The sequence below is a fragment of the Engystomops pustulosus genome, unplaced genomic scaffold, assembly GCF_040894005.1.
Source record: "Engystomops pustulosus unplaced genomic scaffold, aEngPut4.maternal MAT_SCAFFOLD_376, whole genome shotgun sequence".
Classification (NCBI taxonomy): domain Eukaryota; kingdom Metazoa; phylum Chordata; class Amphibia; order Anura; family Leptodactylidae; genus Engystomops; species Engystomops pustulosus.
Window position 1 is genome coordinate 9,711 of NW_027285255.1, and position 25,840 is coordinate 35,550.

Genomic DNA, 25,840 nt, shown 5'->3' on the forward strand with positions numbered 1-25,840 from the left:
GTGGCTGTATAATCTGTAGATGGTGATGAGCAAACTGTAATCCCCGAACATGGTGTCTTCAGGTACACAAATCCAGAACCGGCCTTCAGCATGAAGTTCTCATTCGGCGTTTCACAGCATCAGGAAAAGCTGAGTGACGGAATGCTAAGCCTATGAGCCAGCTATTAGCGGGACATGTGACCGACATGTGTGGGACTTTAAAAGCAACTTTTCCAAGCAATTAGATAGGGAGTGCAGGCTGCTGTACTGAGGAACTGGTCTGAAATAATTGCCCTTTTTAGGGCATTCTGAGGAACTTCATGTGTATATATTTGCAGTAACGGTAGCTGCGTTTCTATAGTGGTATCGTCCTGCAACGTAGCGACGGTAGCTGCGTTTCTATATAGTGGTACCTTCCTGTAGCGCAGCCGCGATAGCTGCGTTTCTATAGTGGTATCGTCCTGTAGCGCAGCCACAATAGCTGCATTTCTATAGTATCGTCCTGTAGCGCAGCCACAATAGCTGCATTTCTATAGTATCGTCCTGTAGCGCAGCCACAATAGCTGCATTTCTATAGTATCGTCCTGTAGCGTAGCGACGGTAGCTGCGTTTCTATAGTGGTACCTTCCTGTAGCGCAGCCACGATAGCTGCATTTCTATAGTGGTATTGTCCTGTAGCGCAGCCACGATAGCTGCATTTCTATAGTCGTATCGTCCTGTAGCGCAGCCACGATAGCTGCATTTCTATAGTCGTATCGTCCTGCTGCATCATAAAATGTATAATCTGATCATTGGATTTCTGAGTACGTATAGGGTAATGCACCTCGAAGCTTTCTTGCAGATAATCTCAGGTCATACCAGAGAGAGTAGAGTGAGGGAAGGAACCAACAATATGCAGCAGCTGTTAAAGGACATCTACCACCAGGACTTTTTTTTTATAAAGGTATGCAAATGAGCCCGAGGGGCTCTATTCTCCATAGGTAACAATGGAACCCAGAGCCCCACAGGCTCATTTGCATTATTTTTAAAACCATATTTTCTTAAAAGGAAAGGGCATAAGAAGCTAGATCAGTGTCAGTGTGCTTGGTTTACAATCCTTCATCCTGGTTGTAGATGTCCTTTAAGGCAAAATGTTCAGATTGACGAGGATTTCGTTTCTCCATAAATTTGGAGGCCATACTTACTTCTAAAACGTTATGGAGCTGTGCCAGTACCTCCCCTACAGAGAAGAGAGGGCGGATGCCTTCCAATATCAGAACTTCTGGTAGACGTCTAGCTGGTGTGTCGGCCTTCGAGTACTTCTTCAATCTGTGACGCAGTCGGAAAAAATGAAGGTGCTCATGGCCCCATATTCCAAAAGACCTAATGGAGTGCAAGGCTGTTTTTACTTTAACCCATAGAGGAGCAAGGCGACCCTCATGGATAGTAGTTACCTAAGCAAGCTGAGCAGTGTCAGACGCAGTCATTCTAGGACGTTTCTCCACCACGATGAAGCGAGAGCTTTCTGAAGCACCTGTAGAAAAGGTCTTATAAAGCTTACCCCCCTACATCTATTCCAAAAATATTAGGGTCAGATCTGATTAGTCTGCCTAACGGCCCCATAGACATGGCAAAAAGAACTGGCGAGAGGACAACCTTGCCTTGTTCACTGAGCGTTGTGACTAGGGAGCCTTGAGGTGGAAGGTAGTTACAAGGAAGGCCCGGGGGTTGATCACAATATTGGTAGCAAAAAAACAACCAATTATACCAAAACTTTAAATGATGGAGGAAAGGTTAAACGCCATTAAAGGCCTTCACTTGGTCAAGTGGAAGGAGCACCATGGGAGTTTTTGGGAGATAAGTTTGATGATGAAGATTCAGAACCTTCTGGACAATGTCAGGATCTTGGTGTGATTGAATAAAGCCAATGTGGTCCGTATGAACCAAAGATGTCAATTAACCAGGCAGACACAAGTTCTCATTTGACGTTTTTCTCTCTGGGTCTCGGCTGAAGCATCTGGCAGCACCATGTAACAGACATTTTTTAAAAACATATTTGGCAGTAACTTGTTCCCTGATAAAAATAGCCCTCTGGTGGCAGCTTCCCTTTAGCCCTTTCCCACTCTGCGTCTGATATATCTTAGCGCTCAGCGTCCGATAGTCCTCCAGTGCAGAGGAGGTTGTGTACTACCCCACCGTTGTACACGGCCTTGGAGGTATATAGTTATGCTTCCGGGGGATGAGCATCCATTTTATTTGTCCACCTCGTCCTTACAAAGTGACCTGAGGAACCCCAGAGAAGGCGCCTTCGGAGTTGTGCTGAAGTGCCTGGAGTTCCTGATGAAGTGCCTGGGACTTCTGTTTCCTTGAGGTCCCTGATTTTTCGTCCAGTCCTAGGAGACACTGCGACATGGCAAGGCTAGGATCATTGGACTTTTTAAAGTTTTTTTTAGTGAGGAGCAAATTGGTCTGATTGTATCCCAGACCAATCTCTATGCTGCACAGCATATGGCCCAAAACCATTATTCTTTTTACGCGCGACCCCACTGGAGGACCCCACAGGTGGACCCCTGCCAGTGCAGCAGAGATGGAGAAGTATTGGCGCATTATGCTTCTTACGGACTGGTCAAAAAGCCCACAATCAGGGACCCCTGGAGCCCAGACATTCTGCACCGCACCCCGATATTCCGCATGGCGACGAGTAGGATGCGCTTTGAATCCATCCATAGGTTTTTGCATTTTGCCGACCATTCTTAGTGCCCACCCAGAGATGACCCCAGATATGATAGATTGTATAAGATCAGGCCCCTATTAGATTGAGGGTCTGATTTATGGAAGTGTATACTCCAAAAAAAGCACATATTTACAGATGAGTCCCTGGTACATTTCAAAGGGAGACTTCAGTTCCTCCATTACCTGCCCAATAAGAGGGTAAGGTATGGCGTGAAGATGTATAAGCTGTGTGAGAGGGCATCAGGCTACACTTATAGGTCCAGAGTGTATGAAGGGAAGGACTCCAGAACAGTGCCCCCAGAATGCCCAACTTGTGGGAAATGCTGAAAAGATAGTGTGGGATTTGTTGCGTCCATTATTGGACCAGTGCTATCACCTCTACCTGGACAATTTTTATACCAGCACTACCCTATTCAAGAGCCTCGCTTCCAGAAAAACTCTGGCATGCGACACTGTTAGAAGGAATCAGAGGTCTCCCAAAGTAACTGCTAGGGGGGAAGCTCAGAAGGCATGAGAGCCAAGCACTATGCAGCGACTGTGTACAGGAGAGCCAAGCACTATGCAGTGATACTGTACAGGAGAGCCGGGCACTATGCAGAGACTGTGTACAGGAGAGCCGGGCACTATGCAGCGACTCTGTACAGGAGAGCCGGGCACTATGCAGAGACTGTGTACAGGAGAGCCGGGCACTATGCAGCGACTCTGTACAGGAGAGCCGGGCACTATGCAGTGACTGTGTACAGGAGAGCCGGGCACTATGCAGTCACTCTGTACAGGAGAGCCGGGCACTATGCAGCCACTCTGTACAGGAGAGCCGGGCACTATGCAGCGACTGTGTACAGGAGAGCCGAGCACTATGCAGTGACTTTGTACAGGAGAGCCGGGCACTATGCAGCGACTCTGTACAGGAGAGCCGGGCACTATGCAGCGACTCTGTACAGGAGAGCCGGGCACTATGCAGCGACTGTGTACAGGAGAGCCGAGCACTATGCAGCGACTTTGTACAGGAGAGCCGAGCACTATGCAGCGACTCTGTACAGGAGAGCCGGGCACTATGCAGCGACTCTGTACAGGAGAGCCGAGCACTATGCAGCGACTTTGTACAGGAGAGCCAGGCACTATGCAGCGACTCTGTACAGGAGAGCCGGGCACTATGCAGCGACTCTGTACAGGAGAGCCGGGCACTATGCAGCGACTCTGTACAGGAGAGCCGGGCACTATGCAGCGACTCTGTACAGGAGAGCCAAGCACTATGCAGTGACTCTGTACAGGAGAGCCGGGCACTATGCAGCGACTGTGTACAGGAGAGCCGGGCACTATGCAGCGACTGTGTACAGGAGAGCCGGGCACTATGCAGCGACTGTGTACAGGAGAGCCGGGCACTATGCAGCGACTGTGTACAGGAGAGCCGGGCACTATGCAGAGAATCTGTACAGGAGAGCCGGGCACTATGCAGCGACTGTGTACAGGAGAGCCGGGCACTATGCAGCGACTCTGTACAGGAGAGCCGGGCACTATGCAGCGACTGTGTACAGGAGAGCCGAGCACTATGCAGCGACTGTGTACAGGAGAGCCGGGCACTATGCAGCGACTGTGTACAGGAGAGCCGGGCACTATGCAGCGACTGTGTACAGGAGAGCCGAGCACTATGCAACGACTGTGTACAGGAGAGCCAGGCACTATGCAGCGACTCTGTACAGGAGAGCCGGGCACTATGCAGTCACTCTGTACAGGAGAGCCGGGCACTATGCAGCGACTGTGTACAGGAGAGCCGGGCACTATGCAGCGACTGTGTACAGGAGAGCCGAGCACTATGCAGTGACTTTGTACAGGAGAGCCGGGCACTATGCAGCGACTCTGTACAGGAGAGCCGGGCACTATGCAGCGACTCTGTACAGGAGAGCCGAGCACTATGCAGCGACTTTGTACAGGAGAGCCAGGCACTATGCAGCGACTCTGTACAGGAGAGCCGGGCACTATGCAGCGACTCTGTACAGGAGAGCCAGGCACTATGCAGCGACTCTGTACAGGAGAGCCAGGCACTATGCAGCGACTCTGTACAGGAGAGCCAAGCACTATGCAGTGACTCTGTACAGGAGAGCCGGGCACTATGCAGCCACTCTGTACAGGAGAGCCGGGCACTATGCAGCGACTGTGTACAGGAGAGCCGGGCACTATGCAGCGACTGTGTACAGGAGAGCCGGGCACTATGCAGCGACTGTGTACAGGAGAGCCGGGCACTATGCAGAGAATCTGTACAGGAGAGCCGGGCACTATGCAGCGACTGTGTACAGGAGAGCCGGGCACTATGCAGCGACTGTGTACAGGAGAGCCGGGCACTATGCAGCGACTGTGTACAGGAGAGCCGGGCACTATGAAGCGACTGTGTACAGGAGAGCCAGGCACTATGAAGCGACTGTGTACAGGAGAGCCGGGCACTATGCAGTCACTCTGTACAGGAGAGCCGGGCACTATGCAGTGACTCTGTACAGGAGAGCCGGGCACTATGCAGAGAATCTGTACAGGAGAGCCGGGCACTATGCAGCGACTCTGTACAGGAGAACCGAGCACTATGCAGCGACTCTGTACAGGAGAGCCGGGCACTATGCAGCCACTCTGTACAGGGGAGCCGGGCACTATGCAGCCACTCTATACAGGGGAGCCGGGCACTATGCAGCGACTCTGTACAGGAGAGCCGGGCACTATGCAGCGACTGTGTACAGGAGAGCCGAGCACTATGCAGCGACTCTGTACAGGAGAGCCGGGCACTATGCAGCGACTGTGTACAGGAGAGCCGGGCACTATGCAGCGACTCTGTACAGGAGAGCCGGGCACTATGCAGCGACTGTGTACAGGAGAGCCGAGCACTATGCAGCGACTCTGTACAGGAGAGCCAGGCACTATGCAGCGACTGTACAGGAGAGCCGGGCACTATGCAGCGACTGTGTACAGGAGAGCCGGGCACTATGCAGCGACTGTGTACAGGAGAGCCGGGCACTATGCAGTCACTCTGTACAGGAGAGCCGAGCACTATACAGCCACTCTGTACAGGAGAGCCGGGCACTATGCAGCGACTGTGTACAGGGGAGCCGAGCACTATGCAGCGACTCTGTACAGGAGAGCTGAGCACTATACAGCCACTCTGTACAGGAGAGCCGGGCACTATGCAGCGACTCTGTACAGGAGAGCCGGGCACTATGCAGCGACTCTGTACAGGAGAGCCGGGCACTATGCAGCGACTGTGTACAGGAGAGCCGAGCACTATGCAGCGACTCTGTACAGGAGAGCCAGGCACTATGCAGCGACTCTGTACAGGAGAGCCGGGCACTATGCAGCGACTGTGTACAGGAGAGCCGGGCACTATGCAGCGACTGTGTACAGGAGAGCCGGGCACTATGCAGAGAATCTGTACAGGAGAGCCGGGCACTATGCAGCGACTGTGTACAGGAGAGCCGGGCACTATGCAGCGACTGTGTACAGGAGAGCCGGGCACTATGCAGCGACTGTGTACAGGAGAGCCGGGCACTATGAAGCGACTGTGTACAGGAGAGCCAGGCACTATGAAGCGACTGTGTACAGGAGAGCCGGGCACTATGCAGTCACTCTGTACAGGAGAGCCGGGCACTATGCAGTGACTCTGTACAGGAGAGCCGGGCACTATGCAGAGAATCTGTACAGGAGAGCCGGGCACTATGCAGCGACTCTGTACAGGAGAACCGAGCACTATGCAGCGACTCTGTACAGGAGAGCCGGGCACTATGCAGCCACTCTGTACAGGGGAGCCGGGCACTATGCAGCCACTCTGTACAGGGGAGCCGGGCACTATGCAGCGACTCTGTACAGGAGAGCCGGGCACTATGCAGCGACTGTGTACAGGAGAGCCGAGCACTATGCAGCGACTCTGTACAGGAGAGCCGGGCACTATGCAGCGACTGTGTACAGGAGAGCCGGGCACTATGCAGCGACTCTGTACAGGAGAGCCGGGCACTATGCAGCGACTGTGTACAGGAGAGCCGAGCACTATGCAGCGACTCTGTACAGGAGAGCCAGGCACTATGCAGCGACTGTACAGGAGAGCCGGGCACTATGCAGCGACTGTGTACAGGAGAGCCGGGCACTATGCAGCGACTGTGTACAGGAGAGCCGGGCACTATGCAGTCACTCTGTACAGGAGAGCCGAGCACTATACAGCCACTCTGTACAGGAGAGCCGGGCACTATGCAGCGACTGTGTACAGGGGAGCCGAGCACTATGCAGCGACTCTGTACAGGAGAGCTGAGCACTATACAGCCACTCTGTACAGGAGAGCCGGGCACTATGCAGCGACTCTGTACAGGAGAGCCGGGCACTATGCAGCGACTCTGTACAGGAGAGCCGGGCACTATGCAGCGACTGTGTACAGGAGAGCCGAGCACTATGCAGCGACTCTGTACAGGAGAGCCAGGCACTATGCAGCGACTCTGTACAGGAGAGCCGAGCACTATGCAGAGAATCTGTACAGGAGAGCCGGGCACTATGCAGCGACTCTGTACAGGAGAGCCGGGCACTATGCAGCGACTGTGTACAGGAGAGCCGAGCACTATGCAGCGACTCTGTACAGGAGAGCCGGGCACTATGCAGCGACTCTGTACAGGAGAGCCAAGCACTATGCAGTGATACTGTACAGGAGAGCCGGGCACTATGCAGCCACTCTGTACAGGAGAGCCGGGCACTATGCAGCCACTCTGTACAGGAGAGCCGGGCACTATGCAGTCACTCTGTACAGGAGAGCCGGGCACTATGCAGTGACTCTGTACAGGAGAGCCGGGCACTATGCAGCCACTCTGTACAGGAGAGCCGGGCACTATGCAGCGACTGTGTACAGGAGAGCCAGGCACTATGCAGCGACTGTGTACAGGAGAGCCGGGCACCATGCAGAGACTCTGTACAGGGGAGCCCGGCACTATGCAGGGACTGTGTACAGGAGAGCAGGGCACTATGCAGGGACTGTGTACAGGAGAGACCCTGTACGAGGTACCAGTACAGAAGCCCCCAAGCCTGACTGTATATTGGATTACAATAGGTACAGGAAAAGTTCCCCAAACTGCCAGCAAGGGAAGGACACAGAGGAGGTGCGAGGCAAGAGGCAAACCATCTCCCAGTGTGACCCCTGCCCCGAGGATTTATCCCACGTCCCCTGATGCACACACAGCTTATACATCATGCTGCAGCTTCCCTGCTGAGCCCTGCCGTGTGCCCAGCCTGTAGATTACTGCCCCATATGGGGTATTGCTGTATTGCCGGGCACTCTCCGGGCACTATGTACTGTACTCTGTACAGGAGAGCCGGGCACTATGCAGCGACTCTGTACAGGAGAGCATGGCACTATGCAGCGACTCTGTACAGGAGAGCCGAGCACTATGCAGGGACTGTGTACAGGAGAGCCGGGCACTATGCAGCGACTCTGTACAGGAGAGCCGGGCACTATGCAGCGACTCTGTACAGGAGAGCCGAGCACTATGCAGCGACTCTGTACAGGAGAGCCGGGCACTATGCAGGGACTGTGTACAGGAGAGCCGGGCACTATGCAGCGACTCTGTACAGGAGAGCCGAGCACTATGCAGCGACTGTGTACAGGAGAGCCGGGCACTATGCAGCGACTGTGTACAGGAGAGCAGGGCACTATGCAGCGACTCTGTACAGGAGAGCCGGGCACTATGCAGCGACTCTGTACAGGAGAGCCGAGCACTATGCAGCGACTGTGTACAGGAGAGCCGGGCACTATGCAGCGACTGTGTACAGGAGAGCCGGGCACTATGCAGCGACTGTGTACAGGAGAGCCGGGCACTATTCAGCACCTCTATACAGGAGAGCCGGGCACTATGCAGGGACTGTGTACAGGAGAGACCCTGTACGAGGTACCAGTACAGAAGCCCCCAAGCCTGACTGTATATTGGATTACAATAGGTACAGGAAAAGTTCCCCAAACTGCCAGCAAGGGAAGGACACAGAGGAGGTGCGAGGCAAGAGGCAAACCATCTCCCAGTGTGACCCCTGCCCCGAGGATTTATCCCACGTCCCCTGATGCACACACAGCTTATACATCATGCTGCAGCTTCCCTGCTGAGCCCTGCCGTGTGCCCAGCCTGTAGATTACTGCCCCATATGGGGTATTGCTGTATTGCCGGGCACTCTCCGGGCACTATGTACTGTACTCTGTACAGGAGAGCCGGGCACTATGCAGCGACTCTGTACAGGAGAGCATGGCACTATGCAGCGACTCTGTACAGGAGAGCCGAGCACTATGCAGGGACTGTGTACAGGAGAGCCGGGCACTATGCAGCGACTCTGTACAGGAGAGCCGGGCACTATGCAGCGACTCTGTACAGGAGAGCCGAGCACTATGCAGCGACTCTGTACAGGAGAGCCGGGCACTATGCAGGGACTGTGTACAGGAGAGCCGGGCACTATGCAGCGACTCTGTACAGGAGAGCCGAGCACTATGCAGCGACTGTGTACAGGAGAGCCGGGCACTATGCAGCGACTGTGTACAGGAGAGCAGGGCACTATGCAGCGACTCTGTACAGGAGAGCCGGGCACTATGCAGCGACTCTGTACAGGAGAGCCGAGCACTATGCAGCGACTGTGTACAGGAGAGCCGGGCACTATGCAGCGACTGTGTACAGGAGAGCCGGGCACTATGCAGCGACTGTGTACAGGAGAGCCGGGCACTATTCAGCACCTCTATACAGGAGAGCCGGGCACTATGCAGGGACTGTGTACAGGAGAGACCCTGTACGAGGTACCAGTACAGAAGCCCCCAAGCCTGACTGTATATTGGATTACAATAGGTACAGGAAAAGTTCCCCAAACTGCCAACAAGGGAAGGACACAGAGGAGGTGCGAGGCAAGAGGCAAACCATCTCCCAGTGTGACCCCTGCCCCGAGGATTTATCCCACGTCCCCTGATGCACACACAGCTTATACATCATGCTGCAGCTTCCCTGCTGAGCCCTGCCATGTGCCCAGCCTGTAGATTACTGCCCCATATGGGGTATTGCTGTACCCTGGAGCACCCGCATTATGATTTTTGGGGTGTTTGTCCCCAGGGGGATGAGTTGGGATGAACAGATTTCTCACTACAATGACACATTTCAGAAAACAATGCAATTTTTACACTGCCCCCTTCACATTGTATTACATGTGGGCCAGCATCTCAGGGGTTATAATGCTCGTACAACCCTAGATACATACTGAGGGGTGCCCTTTCCTAAAAGGAAGTAGTACTGTGCACTGTATATATATACAGGAGAAGTAGTACTGTGCACTGTATATATATACAGGAGAAGTAGTACTGTGCACTGTATATATATACAGGAGAAGTAGTACTGTGCACTGTATATACACAGGAGAAGTAGTACTGTGCACTGTGTATATATACAGGAGAAGTAGAACTGTGCACTGTATACATACAGGGGAAGTAGTACTGTGCACTGTATATATATACAGGAGAAGTAGTACTGTGCACTGTATATATATACAGGAGAAGTAGTACTGTGCACTGTATATATACAGGAGAAGTAGTACTGTGCACTGTATATATATACAGGAGAAGTAGTACTGTGCACTGTATATATATACAGGAGAAGTAGTACTGTGCACTGTATATATATACAGGAGAAGTAGTACTGTGCACTGTATATATACAGGAGAAGTAGTACTGTGCACTGTATATATACAGGAGAAGTAGTACTGTGCACTGTATATATAAAGGGGAAGTAGTACTGTGCACTGTATATATATACAGGAGAAGTAGTACTGTGCACTGTATATATATACAGGAGAAGTAGTACTGTGCACTGTATATATATACAGGAGAAGTAGTACTGTGCACTGTATATATACAGGAGAAGTAGTACTGTGCACTGTATATATATACAGGAGAAGTATTACTGTGCACTGTATATATATATACAGGAGAAGTAGTACTGTGCACTGTATATATACAGGAGAAGTAGTACTGTGCACTGTATATATACAGGAGAAGTAGTACTGTGCGCTGTATATATACAGGAGAAGTAGTACTGTGCACTGTATATATATACAGGAGAAGTAGTACTGTGCACTGTATATATACAGGAGAAGTAGTACTGTGCACTGTATATATACAGGGGAAGTAGTACTGTGCACTGTATATATACAGGAGCAGTAGTACTGTGCACTGTATATATACAGGAGAAGTAGTACTGTGCACTGTATATATATATACAGGAGAAGTAGTACTGTGCACTGTATATATATATACAGGAGAAGTAGTACTGTGCACTGTATATATACAGGAGAAGTAGTAATGTGCACTGTATATATACAGGAGAAGTAGTACTGTGCACTGTATATATACAGGAAAAGTAGTACTGTGCACTGTATATATACAGGGGAAGTAGTACTGTGCACTGTATATATACAGGAGCAGTAGTACTGTGCACTGTGTATATACAGGAGAAGTAGTACTGTGCACTGTATATATATATACAGGAGAAGTAGTACTGTGCACTGTATATATATATACAGGAGAAGTAGTACTGTGCACTGTATATATACAGGAGAAGTAGTACTGTGCACTGTATATATAAAGGGGAAGTAGTACTGTGCACTGTATATATATACAGGAGAAGTAGTACTGTGCACTGTATATATATACAGGAGAAGTAGTACTGTGCACTGTATATATATACAGGAGAAGTAGTACTGTGCACTGTATATATACAGGAGAAGTAGTACTGTGCACTGTATATATATACAGGAGAAGTATTACTGTGCACTGTATATATATATACAGGAGAAGTAGTACTGTGCACTGTATATATACAGGAGAAGTAGTACTGTGCACTGTATATATACAGGAGAAGTAGTACTGTGCACTGTATATATACAGGAGAAGTAGTACTGTGCGCTGTATATATACAGGAGAAGTAGTACTGTGCACTGTATATATATACAGGAGAAGTAGTACTGTGCACTGTATATATACAGGAGAAGTAGTACTGTGCACTGTATATATATACAGGAGAAGTAGTACTGTGCACTGTATATATACAGGAGAAGTAGTACTGTGCACTGTATATATATACAGGAGAAGTAGTACTGTGCACTGTATATATATACAGGAGAAGTAGTACTGTGCACTGTATATATACAGGAGAAGTAGTACTGTGCACTGTATATATACAGGAGAAGTAGTACTGTGCACTGTATATATACAGGAGAAGTAGTACTGTGCACTGTATATATACAGGAGAAGTAGTACTGTGCACTGTATATATACAGGAGAAGTAGTACTGTGCACTGTATATATACAGGAGAAGTAGTACTGTGCACTGTATATATACAGGGGAAGTAGTACTGTGCACTGTATATATACAGGAGCAGTAGTACTGTGCACTGTATATATACAGGAGAAGTAGTACTGTGCACTGTATATATATATACAGGAGAAGTAGTACTGTGCACTGTATATATATATACAGGAGAAGTAGTACTGTGCACTGTATATATACAGGAGAAGTAGTAATGTGCACTGTATATATACAGGAGAAGTAGTACTGTGCACTGTATATATACAGGAAAAGTAGTACTGTGCACTGTATATATACAGGGGAAGTAGTACTGTGCACTGTATATATACAGGAGCAGTAGTACTGTGCACTGTGTATATACAGGAGAAGTAGTACTGTGCACTGTATATATATATACAGGAGAAGTAGTACTGTGCACTGTATATATATATACAGGAGAAGTAGTACTGTGCACTGTATATATACAGGAGAAGTAGTACTGTGCACTGTATATATAAAGGGGAAGTAGTACTGTGCACTGTATATATATACAGGAGAAGTAGTACTGTGCACTGTATATATATACAGGAGAAGTAGTACTGTGCACTGTATATATATACAGGAGAAGTAGTACTGTGCACTGTATATATACAGGAGAAGTAGTACTGTGCACTGTATATATATACAGGAGAAGTATTACTGTGCACTGTATATATATATACAGGAGAAGTAGTACTGTGCACTGTATATATACAGGAGAAGTAGTACTGTGCACTGTATATATACAGGAGAAGTAGTACTGTGCACTGTATATATACAGGAGAAGTAGTACTGTGCGCTGTATATATACAGGAGAAGTAGTACTGTGCACTGTATATATATACAGGAGAAGTAGTACTGTGCACTGTATATATACAGGAGAAGTAGTACTGTGCACTGTATATATACAGGAGAAGTAGTACTGTGCACTGTATATATACAGGGGAAGTAGTACTGTGCACTGTATATATACAGGAGCAGTAGTACTGTGCACTGTATATATACAGGAGAAGTAGTACTGTGCACTGTATATATATATACAGGAGAAGTAGTACTGTGCACTGTATATATATATACAGGAGAAGTAGTACTGTGCACTGTATATATACAGGAGAAGTAGTAATGTGCACTGTATATATACAGGAGAAGTAGTACTGTGCACTGTATATATACAGGAAAAGTAGTACTGTGCACTGTATATATACAGGAGAAGTAGTACTGTGCACTGTATATATACAGGAGAAGTAGTACTGTGCACTGTATATATACAGGAGAAGTAGTACTGTGCACTGTATATATACAGGAGAAGTAGTACTGTGCACTGTATATATATACAGGAGAAGTAGTACTGTGCACTGTATATATATACAGGAGAAGTAGTACTGTGCACTGTATATATATATACAGGAGAAGTAGTACTGTGCACTGTATATATATACACAGGAGAAGTAGTACTGTGCACTGTATATATACAGGAGAAGTAGTACTGTGCACTGTATATATACAGGAGAAGTAGTACTGTGCACTGTATATATATACAGGAGAAGTAGTACTGTGCACTGTATATATATACAGGAGAAGTAGTACTGTGCACTGTATATATACAGGAGAAGTAGTACTGTGCACTGTATATATATACAGGAGAAGTAGTACTGTGCACTGTATATATACAGGAGAAGTAGTACTGTGCACTGTATATATATACAGGAGAAGTAGTACTGTGCACTGTATATATACAGGAGAAGTAGTACTGTGCACTGTATATATACAGGAGAAGTAGTACTGTGCACTGTATATATATATACAGGAGAAGTAGTACTGTGCACTGTATATATACAGGAGAAGTAGTACTGTGCACTGTATATATACAGGAGAAGTAGTACTGTGCACTGTATATATACAGGAGAAGTAGTACTGTGCACTGTATATATACAGGAGAAGTAGTACTGTGCACTGTATATATACAGGAGAAGTAGTACTGTGCACTGTATATATATACAGGAGAAGTAGTACTGTGCACTGTATATATACAGGAGAAGTAGTACTGTGCACTGTATATATATATACAGGAGAAGTAGTACTGTGCACTGTATATATACAGGAGAAGTAGTACTGTGCACTGTATATATACAGGAGAAGTAGTACTGTGCACTGTATATATACAGGAGAAGTAGTACTGTGCACTGTATATATACAGGAGAAGTAGTACTGTGCACTGTATATATACAGGAGAAGTAGTACTGTGCACTGTATATATACAGGAGAAGTAGTACTGTGCACTGTATATATACACAGGAGAAGTAGTACTGTGCACTGTATATATATACAGGAGACGTAGTACTGTGCACTGTATATATACAGGAGAAGTAGTACTGTGCACTGTATATATACAGGAGAAGTAGTACTGTGCACTGTATATATATATACAGGAGAAGTAGTACTGTGCACTGTGTATATATACAGGAGAAGTAGTACTGTGCACTGTATATATATATACAGGAGAAGTAGTACTGTGCACTGTGTATATATACAGGAGAAGTAGTACTGTGCACTGTATATATATATATATATACAGGAGAAGTAGTACTATGCACTGTATATATATATACAGGAGAAGTAGTACTGTGCACTGTATATATATATACAGGAGAAGTAGTACTGTGCACTGTGTATATATACAGGAGAAGTAGTACTGTGCACTGTGTATATACACAGGAGAAGTAGTACTGTGCACTGTATATATATACAGGAGCAGTAGTACTGTGCACTGTATATATATACAGGAGAAGTAGTACTGTGCACTGTATATATATACAGGAGAAGTAGTACTGTGCACTGTATATATATACAGGAGAAGTAGTACTGTGCACTGTATATATATACAGGAGAAGTAGTACTGTGCACTGTATATATACAGGAGAAGTAGTACTGTGCACTGTATATATACAGGAGAAGTAGTACTGTGCACTGTATATATACAGGAGAAGTAGTACTGTGCACTGTATATATACAGGAGAAGTAGTACTGTGCACTGTATATATATATACAGGAGAAGTAGTACTGTGCACTGTATATATATACAGGACAAGTAGTACTGTGCACTGTATATATATACAGGAGAAGTAGTACTGTGCACTGTATATATACAGGAGAAGTAGTACTGTGCACTGTATATATATACAGGAGAAGTAGTACTGTGCACTGTATATATACAGGAGAAGTAGTACTGTGCACTGTATATATATAGGAGAAGTAGTACTGTGCACTGTATATATATAGGAGAAGTAGTACTGTGCACTGTATATATACAGGAGAAGTAGTACTGTGCACTGTATATATACACAGGAGAAGTAGTACTGTGCACTGTATATATACAGGAGAAGTAGTACTGTGCACTGTATATATACAGGAGAAGTAGTACTGTGCACTGTATATATACAGGAGAAGTAGTACTGTGCACTGTATATATACAGGAGAAGTAGTACTGTGCACTGTATATATACAGGAGAAGTAGTACTGTGCACTGTATATATATACAGGAGAAGTAGTACTGTGCACTGTATATACACAGGAGAAGTAGTACTGTGCACTGTATATATACAGGAGAAGTAGTACTGTGCACTGTATATATACAGGAGTAGTAGTACTGTGCACTGTATATATACAGGAGAAGTAGTACTGTGCACTGTATATATATACAGGAGAAGTAGTACTGTGCACTGTATATATACAGGAGAAGTAGTACTGTGCACTGTATATATACAGGAGTAGTAGTACTGTGCACTGTATATATATACAGGAGAAGTAGTACTGTGCACTGTATATATATATATATATATATACAGGAGAAGTAGTACTGTGCACTGTATATATACAGGAGAAGTAGTACTGTGCACTGTATATATACAGGAGAAGTAGTACTGTGCACTGTATATACACAGGAGAAGTAGTACTGTGCACTGTATATATATACAGGAGAAGTAGTACTGTGCACTGTATATATACAGGAGAAGTAGTACTGTGCACTGTATATATACAGGAGAAGTAGTACTGTGCACTGTATATATACAGGAGAAGTAGTACTGTGCACTGTATATATATACAGGAGAAGTAGTACTGTGCACTGTATATATACAGGAGAAGTAGTACTGTGCACTGTATATATATACAGGAGAAGTAGTACTGTGCACTGTATATATATATACAGGAGAAGTAGTACTGTGCACTGTATATATATATACAGGAGAAGTAGTACTGTGCACTGTATATATACAGGAGAAGTAGTACTGTGCGCTGTATATATACAGGGGAAGTAGTACTGTGCACTGTATATATACAGGAGAAGTAGTACTGTGCACTGTATATATATATACAGGAGAAGTAGTACTGTGCACTGTATATATATATATATATACAGGAGAAGTAGTACTGTGCACTGTATATATACAGGAGAAGTAGTACTGTGCACTGTATATATATACAGGAGAAGTAGTACTGTGCACTGTATATATACAGGAGAAGTAGTACTGTGCACTGTATATATACAGGAGAAGTAGTACTGTGCACTGTATATATACAGGAGAAGTAGTACTGTGCGCTGTATATATACAGGAGAAGTAGTACTGTGCGCTGTATATATACAGGAGAAGTAGTACTGTGCGCTTTGGAGGTGGATATTACATACGGCACGTGTGCTGCTATTATAAGTACTCAGGGGGGGCACAGGGGGGGAGGGGTGCTGGATATAAGGCAGGAATCAGTAGAGAGACGGAGACTGGAGAAAGATGCCGGAAGGGATGGAAGCGTCTCCATACACAGAGCAGGTGATTGTCATTTATTGTCTTATTATTCTCCTTATTTACATTCTTTTAGTTATAATATAATTGTCTTGTGTCCATTGATGATGAGATATTGTCAGGTAACGGGGAAGTTCTGTGTCTGGATCATTCTCTCCAGAGTGTGAGTACAGGACGTGAGATGGGTCAGGTACTGCAGGGTGTGAGTACAGGACGTGAGATGGGTCAGGTACTGCAGGGTATGAGTACAGGACGTGAGATGGGTCAGGTACTGCAGGGTGTGAGTACAGGACGTGAGATGGGTCAGGTACTGCAGGGTGTGAGTACAGGATGTGTGATACGAGATGGGTCAGGTACTGCAGGGTGTGAGTACAGGATGTGTGATACGAGATGGGTCAGGTACTGCAGGGTGTGAGTACAGGATGTGAGATATGAGATGGGTCAGGTACTGCAGGGTGTGAGTACAGGATGTGTGACATGAGATGGGTCAGGTACTGCAGGGTGTGATTACAGGATGTGTGATATGAGATGGGTCAGGTACTGCAGGGTGTGAGTACAGGATGTGTGATACGAGATGGGTCAGGTACTGCAGGGTGTGAGTACAGGATGTGAGATATGAGATGGGTCAGGTACAGCAGGGTGTGAGTACAGGATGTGTGATATGAGATGGGTCAGTTACTGCAGGGTGTGAGTACAGGATGTGTGATATGAGATGGGTCAGGTACAGTAGGGTGTGAGTACAGGATGTGTGATATGAGATGGGTCAGGTACTGCAGGATGTGAGTACAGGATGTGAGATATGAGATGGGTCAGGTACTGCAGGGTGTGAGTAAAGGATGTGAGATATGAGATGGGTCAGGAACTGCAGGGTGTGAGTACAGGATGTGAGATGGGTGAGGTACTGCAGGGTGTGAGTACAGGATGTGTGATATGAGATGGGTCAGGTACTGCAGGGTGTGAGTACAGGATGTGATATGTGAGATGGGTCAGGTACTGCAGGGTGTGAGTACAGGATGTGTGATATGAGATGGGTCAGGTACTGCAGGGTGTGAGCACAGGATGTGTGATATGAGATGGGTCAGGTACTGCAGGGTGTGATTACAGGACGTAAGATGGGTCAGGAACTGCAGGGTGTGAGTACAGGATGAGTGATATGAGATGGGTCAGGTACTGCAGGGTGTGAGTACAGGATGTGTGATATGAGATGGGTCAGGTACTGCAAGGTGTGATTACAGGATGTGTGATATGAGATGGGTCTGGTACTGCAGGGTGTGAGTACAGGATGTGATATGTGAGATGGGTCAGGTACAGCGGGGTGTGAGTACAGGATGTGTGATACGAGATGGGTCAGGTACAGCAGGGTGTGAGTACAGGATGTGTGATATGAGATGGGTCAGTTACTGCAGGGTGTGAGTACAGGATGTGTGACATGAGATGGGTCAGGTACAGTAGGGTGTGAGTACAGGATGTGTGATATGAGATGGGTGAGGTACTGCAGGGTGTGAGTACAGGATGTGTGATATGAGATGGGTCAGGTACTGCAGGATGTGAGTACAGGATGTGAGATATGAGATGGGTCAGGTACTGCAGGGTGTGAGTAAAGGATGTGAGATATGAGATGGGTCAGGAACTGCAGGGTGTGAGTACAGGATGTGAGATGGGTGAGGTACTGCAGGGTGTGAGTACAGGATGTGTGATATGAGATTGGTCAGGTACTGCAGGATGTGAGTACAGGATGTGATATGTGAGATGGGTCAGGTACTGCAGGGTGTGAGTACAGGATGTGTGATATGAGATGGGTCAGGTACTGCAGGGTGTGAGCACAGGATGTGTGATATGAGATGGGTCAGGTACTGCAGGGTGTGATTACAGGACGTAAGATGGGTCAGGAACTGCAGGGTGTGAGTACAGGATGAGTGATATGAGATGGGTCAGGTACTGCAGGGTGTGAGTACAGGATGTGTGATATGAGATGGGTCAGGTACTGCAAGGTGTGATTACAGGACGTAAGATGGGTCAGGTACAGTAGGGTGTGAGTACAGGATGTGTGATATGAGATGGGTGAGGTACTGCAGGGTGTGAGTAAAGGATGTGTGATATGAGATGGGTCAGGTACTGCAGGGTGTGAGTAAAGGATGTGAGATATGAGATGGGTCAGGAACTGCAGGGTGTGAGTACAGGATGTGAGATGGGTGAGGTACTGCAGGGTGTGAGTACAGGATGTGAGATATGAGATGGGTCAGGAACTGCAGGGTGTGAGTACAGGATGTGAGATGGGTGAGCTACTGCAGGGTGTGAGTAAAGGATGTGAGATATGAGATGGGTCAGGAACTGCAGGGTGTGAGTACAGGATGTAAGATGGGTCAGGTACTGCAGGGTGTGAGTACAGGATGTGTGATACGTGAGATGGGTCAGGTACTGCAGGGTGTGAGTACAGGATGTGATATGTGAGATGGGTCAGGTACTGCAGGGTGTGAGTACAGGATGTGTGATATGCGATGGGTCAGGTACTGCAGGGTGTGAGTACCGGATGTGTGATATGAGATGGGTCAGGTACTGCAGGGTGTGATTACAGGACGTAAGATGGGTCAGGAACTGCAGGGTGTGAGTACAGGATGAGTGATATGAGATGGGTCAGGTACTGCAGGGTGTGAGTACAGGATGTGTGATGTGAGATGGGTCAGGTACTGCAGGGTGTGAGTACAGGATGTGATATATGAGATGGGTCAGGTACTGCAGGGTGTGAGTACAGGATGTGTGATTTGAGATGGGTCAGGTACTGCAGGGTGTGAGTACAGGATGTGATATATGAGATGGGTCAGGTACTGCAGGGTGTGAGTACAGGATGTGATATGTGAGATGGGTCAGGTACTGCAGGGTGTGAGTACAGGATGTGTGAGATGGGTGAGGTACTGCAGGGTGTGAGTACAGGATGTGTGACATGAGATGGGTCAGGTACTGCAGGGTGTGAGTACAGGATGTGAGATGGGTCATGTACTGCAGGGTGTGAGTACAGGATGTGTGACATGAGATGGCTCAGGTACTGCAGGGTGTGAGTACAGGATGTATGATATGAGATGGGTCAGTTACTGCAAGGTGTGAGTACAGGATGTGAGATGGGTCAGGTACTGCAGGGTGTGAGTACAGGATGTGTGATATGAGATGGGTCAGATACAGCAGGGTGTGAGTACAGGATGTGTGGTATGTGAGATGTGTCAGGTACTGCAGGGTGTGAGTACAGGATGTGTGATATGAGATGGGTCAGGTACTGCAGGGTGTGATTACAGGATGTGTGATATGAGATGGGTCAGGTACTGCAGGGTGTGAGTACAAGATGTGATATGAGATGGGTCAGGTACTGCAGGGTGTGAGTACAGGATGTGTGATATGTGAGATGGGTCAGGTACTGCAGGGTGTGAGTACAGGATGTGAGATGGGTCAGGTACTGCAGGGTGTGAGTATAAGATGTGATATGAGATGGGTCAGGTACTGCAGGGTGTGAGTGCAGGATGTGTGATATGTGAGATGGGTCAGGTACTGCAGGGTGTGAGTACAGGATGTGAGATGGGTCAGGTACTGCAGGGTGTGAGTACAGGATGTGTGATATGAGATGGGTCAGGTACTGCAGGGTGTGAGTACAGGATGTGTGACATGAGAAGGGTCAGGTACTGCAGGGTGTGAGTACAGGATGTGTGATATGAGATGGGTCAGGTACTGCAGGGTGTGAGTACAGGATGTGAGATGGGTCAGGTACTGCAGGACGTGAGTACAGATTGTGTGATATGAGATGGGTCAGGTACTGCAGCATGTGAGTACAGGATGTGTGATATGAGATGGGTCAGGTACTGCAGGGTGTGAGTACAGGATGTGTGATACGTGAGCTGGGTCAGGTACTGCAGGGTGTGAGTACAGGGTGTGTGACATGAGATGGGTCAGGTACTGCAGGGTGTGAGTACAGGATGTGTGATACGTGAGATGGGTCAGGTACTGCAGGGTGTGAGTACAGGATGTGATATGAGATGGGTCAGGTACTGGAGGGTGTGAGTACAGGATGAGTGATATGAGATGGGTCAGGTACTGCAGGGTGTGAGTACAGGATGTGTGACATGAGATGGGTCAGGTACTGCAGGGTGTGAGTACAGGATGTGTGACATGAGATGGGTCAGGTACTGCAGGGTGTGAGTACCGGATGTGATATGAGACGGGTCTGGTACTGCAGGGTGTGAGTACCGGATGTGATATGAGACGGGTCTGGTACTGCAGGGTGTGAGTACAGGATGTGTGATTTGAGATGGGTCAGGTACTGCAGGGTGTGAGTACAGGATGTGTGATATGAGATGGGTCAGGTACTGCAGGGTGTGAGTACAGGATGTGTGATATGAGATGGGTCAGGTACTGCAGGGTGTGAGTACAGGATGTGTGATATGAGATGGGCCAGGTTCTGCAGGGTGTGAGTACAGGATGTGTGATACGAGATGGGTCAGGTACTGCAGGGTGTGAGTACAGGATGTGAGATATGAGATGGGTCAGGTACAGCAGGGTGTAAGTACAGGATGTGTGATATGAGATGGGTCAGTTACTGCAGGGTGTGAGTACAGGATGTGTGACATGAGATGGGTCAGGTACAGTAGGGTGTGAGTACAGGATGTGTGATATGTGAGATGGGTCAGGTACTGCAGGGTGTGAGTACAGGATGTGAGATGGGTCAGGTACTGCAGGGTGTGAGTACAAGATGTGATATGAGATGGGTCAGGTACTGCAGGGTGTGAGTGCAGGATGTGTGATATGTGAGATGGGTCAGGTACTGCAGGGTGTGAGTACAGGATGTGAGATGGGTCAGGTACTGCAGGGTGTGAGTACAGGATGTGTGATATGAGATGGGTCAGGTACTGCAGGGTGTGAGTACAGGATGTGTGACATGAGATGGGTCAGGTACTGCAGGGTGTGAGTACCGGATGTGTGATATGAGATGGGTCAGGTACTGCAGGGTGTGATTACAGGACGTAAGATGGGTCAGGAACTGCAGGGTGTGAGTACAGGATGAGTGATATGAGATGGGTCAGGTACTGCAGGGTGTGAGTACAGGATGTGTGATATGAGATGGGTCAGGTACTGCAAGGTGTGATTACAGGACGTAAGATGGGTCAGGAACTGCAGGGTGTGAGTACAGGATGAGTGATATGAGATGGGTCAGGTACTGCAGGGTGTGAGTACAGGATGTGTGATGTGAGATGGGTCAGGTACTGCAGGGTGTGAGTACAGGATGTGATATATGAGATGGGTCAGGTACTGCAGGGTGTGAGTACAGGATGTGTGATTTGAGATGGGTCAGGTACTGCAGGGTGTGAGTACAGGATGTGATATATGAGATGGGTCAGGTACTGCAGGGTGTGAGTACAGGATGTGTGATTTGAGATGGGTCAGGTACTGCAGGGTGTGAGTACAGGATGTGATATATGAGATGGGTCAGGTACTGCAGGGTGTGAGTACAGGATGTGATATGTAAGATGGGTCAGGTACTGCAGGGTGTGAGTACAGGATGTGTGAGATGGGTCAGGTACTGCAGGGTGTGAGTACAGGATGTGTGACATGAGATGGGTCTGGTACTGCAGGGTGTGAGTACAGGATGTGAGATGGGTCATGTACTGCAGGGTGTGAGTACAGGATGTGTGACATGAGATGGCTCAGGTACTGCAGGGTGTGAGTACAGGATGTATGATATGAGATGGGTCAGTTACTGCAAGGTGTGAGTACAGGATGTGTGGTATGTGAGATGGGTCAGGTACTGCAGGGTGTGAGTACAGGATGTGTGATATGAGATGGGTCAGATACAGCAGGGTGTGAGTACAGGATGTGTGGTATGTGAGATGTGTCAGGTACTGCAGGGTGTGAGTACAGGATGTGAGATATGAGATGGGTCAGGTACAGCAGGGTGTGAGTACAGGATGTGTGATATGAGATGGGTCAGTTACTGCAGGGTGTGAGTACAGGATGTGTGACATGAGATGGGTCAGGTACAGTAGGGTGTGAGTACAGGATGTGTGATATGTGAGATGGGTCAGGTACTGCAGGGTGTGAGTACAGGATGTGAGATGGGTCAGGTACTGCAGGGTGTGAGTACAAGATGTGATATGAGATGGGTCAGGTACTGAAGGGTGTGAGTACAGGATGTGTGATATGTGAGATGGGTCAGGTACTGCAGGGTGTGAGTACAGGATGTGAGATGGGTCAGGTACTGCAGGGTGTGAGTACAGGATGTGTGATATGAGACGGGTCAGGTACTGCAGGGTGTGAGTACAGGATGTGTGATATGAGATGGGTCAGGTACTGCAGGGTGTGAGTACAGGATGTGTGATATGAGATGGGTCAGGTACTGCAGGGTGTGAGTACAGGATGTGAGATGGGTCAGGTACTGCAGGCCGTGAGTACAGATTGTGTGATATGAGATGGGTCAGGTACTGCAGCATGTGAGTACAGGATGTGTGATATGAGATGGGTCAGGTACTGCAGGGTGTGAGTACAGGATGTGTGATACGTGAGCTGGGTCAGGTACTGCAGGGTGTGAGTACAGGGTGTGTGACATGAGATGGGTCAGGTACTGCAGGGTGTGAGTACAGGATGTGTGATACGTGAGCTGGGTCAGGTACAGCAGGGTGTGAGTACAGGGTGTGTGACATGAGATGGGTCAGGTACTGCAGGGTGTGAGTACAGGGTGTGTGACATGAGATGGGTCAGGTACTGCAGGGTGTGAGTACAGGATGTGTGATATGAGATGGGTGAGGTACTGCAGGGTGTGATTACAGGATGTGTGACATGAGATGGGTCAGGTACTGCAGGGTGTGAGTACAGGATGTGTGATATGACATTCATCAAGGGAGTAGAAAAAAAGTCGGCACTCACCGTTTTATCATTAAAATTTCTTTTTCTTTTATTTCATATTCTTAAAAAGTACTTCGTTTCACAGGGAGAGACATCTGACAGCAGGAAAAAACGGGGGTGAGGGTTAGAGGGACGAGTCGTTTCGCGCTGTCCTAGCGCTTCATCTTGCCTGCTACTGCATGGCGTTCCAAACAATTTATGCTGGCCGCCAAGCATACCTCACTGACGTCACAAAGAACACACCCACAACCTTAACTTGTTACTATTGGTTAAAAACAAATATGGGGGTGGTCGATTTTCGGCCACTCCCTTTGAAAAGGCTAAATGTTGCGTCGGACCAGAATGAAAACTACTTCGTCATTCTCCTCCAATCACTGTTTAGGTAGGCGGAGTTAGGCGTTTAAACAGCAAAACGGACCTTATTGAGGACTTAATTCAAAGTGGAATTACGTATCGTCCGTGTCATGAGAGGGGGCGTGGTATGACAATTTAGAGAAGAAACCTAAAGGGAACAAAATCTGATACCCTTTAGGGAGGGCGTGGCTAAAAGGGAGACTTTTTAGCAGAGACCTAAAGAGGAACTATGGTTCTTTCTCTGTCCGATAGAACCATATGGGGAATCTTAGCATATCTTTAACCGAACATAATACAGAAGTTTTTAGGGGTATATGTATAACGGCATATCAATACATAAACTTCTTATTGCATATTTTTATATCTGAAGGCAGGATTAGCCTCATAGAAAGACCCCCATGTCATTTTTGTCATTTAGACCTAAGGCTCCAAGAGCCTCCGTTTTTATTATCCACCATGCCTCCCTTCTCAGGAGTTGCTTCTGCCTATCGCCCCCATGCACCGGGGTAGGCACTAACTCCAATCCTGCAAAAGACAGAATCCCGGGGTTGCCATTATGTGCGACCCTAACGTGTTCTATTAAGCGTGGGGCCCCTTTGCCATTAATGATGGAGTTTTTGTGCTCTCTGAATCGGGTAAATAAAGTTCTTATAGTTTTACCTATGTAAAAGTGTCCACATGGGCAAAAAATGACATAGACAGTAAAACAGGATCTACATGTAATAAGGGAGTTGATTTTGTACTCTGTACTCATGTGTGATATGAGATGGGTCAGGTACTGCAGGGTGTGAGTACAGGATGTGTGATACGTGAGATGGGTCAGGTACTGCAGGGTGTGAGTACAGGATGTGATATGAGATGGGTCAGGTACTGCAGGGTGTGAGTTCAGGATGTGTGATATGAGATGGGTCAGGTACTGCAGGGTGTGAGTACAGGATGTGTGACATGAGATGGGTGAGGTACTGCAGGGTGTGAGTACAGGATGTGTGACATGAGATGGGTCAGGTACTGCAGGGTGTGAGTACAGGATGTGTGACATGAGATGGGTCAGGTACTGCAGGGTGTGAGTACCGGATGTGATATGAGACGGGTCTGGTACTGCAGGGTGTGAGTACCGGATGTGTGATACGTGAGCTGGGTCAGGTACTGCAGGGTGTGAGTACAGGGTGTGTGACATGAGATGGGTCAGGTACTGCAGGGTGTGAGTACAGGATGTGTGATATGAGATGGGTCAGGTACTGCAGGGTGTGAGTACAGGATGTGTGATACGTGAGATGGGTCAGGTACTGCAGGGTGTGAGTACAGGATGTGTGATATGAGATGGGTCAGGTACTGCAGGGTGTGAGTTCAGGATGTGTGATACGTGAGATGGGTCAGGTACTGCAGGGTGTGAGTACAGGATGTGTGATATGAGATGGGTCAGGTACTGCAGGGTGTGAGTTCAGGATGTGTGATATGAGATGGGTCAGGTACTGCAGGGTGTGAGTACAGGATGTGTGATATGAGATGGGTCAGGTACTGCAGGGTGTGAGTACAGGATGTGAGATATGAGATGGGTGAGGTACTGCAGGGTGTTATTACAGGATGTGTGATATGAGATGGGTCAGGTACTGCAGGGTGTGAGTACAGGATGTGTAATACGAGATGGGTCAGGTACTGCAGGGTGTGAGTACAGGATGTGAGATGGGTAAGGTACTGCAGGGTGTGAGTACAGGATGTGTGATATGAGATGGGTCAGGTACTGCAGGGTGTGATTACAGGATGTGT

The 25,840-nt window shown here is 47.8% G+C and overlaps 1 protein-coding gene across 1 annotated transcript in view; it reads left to right on the top strand.

Annotated features, from left to right (window-relative positions):
* Window positions 1-1,740: 1,740 nt before the first annotated feature.
* LOC140111071 (uncharacterized) overlaps window positions 1,741-25,840 on the top strand; it is a 56,821-nt gene continuing 32,721 nt past the window's right edge. Inside the window, exons 1-2 of the mRNA XM_072132318.1 lie at window positions 1,741-1,866; window positions 16,752-16,867. Of these exons, the coding sequence (XP_071988419.1) occupies window positions 1,741-1,866; window positions 16,752-16,867 (242 nt within the window). The remainder of the gene's footprint in view (window positions 1,867-16,751; window positions 16,868-25,840) is intronic.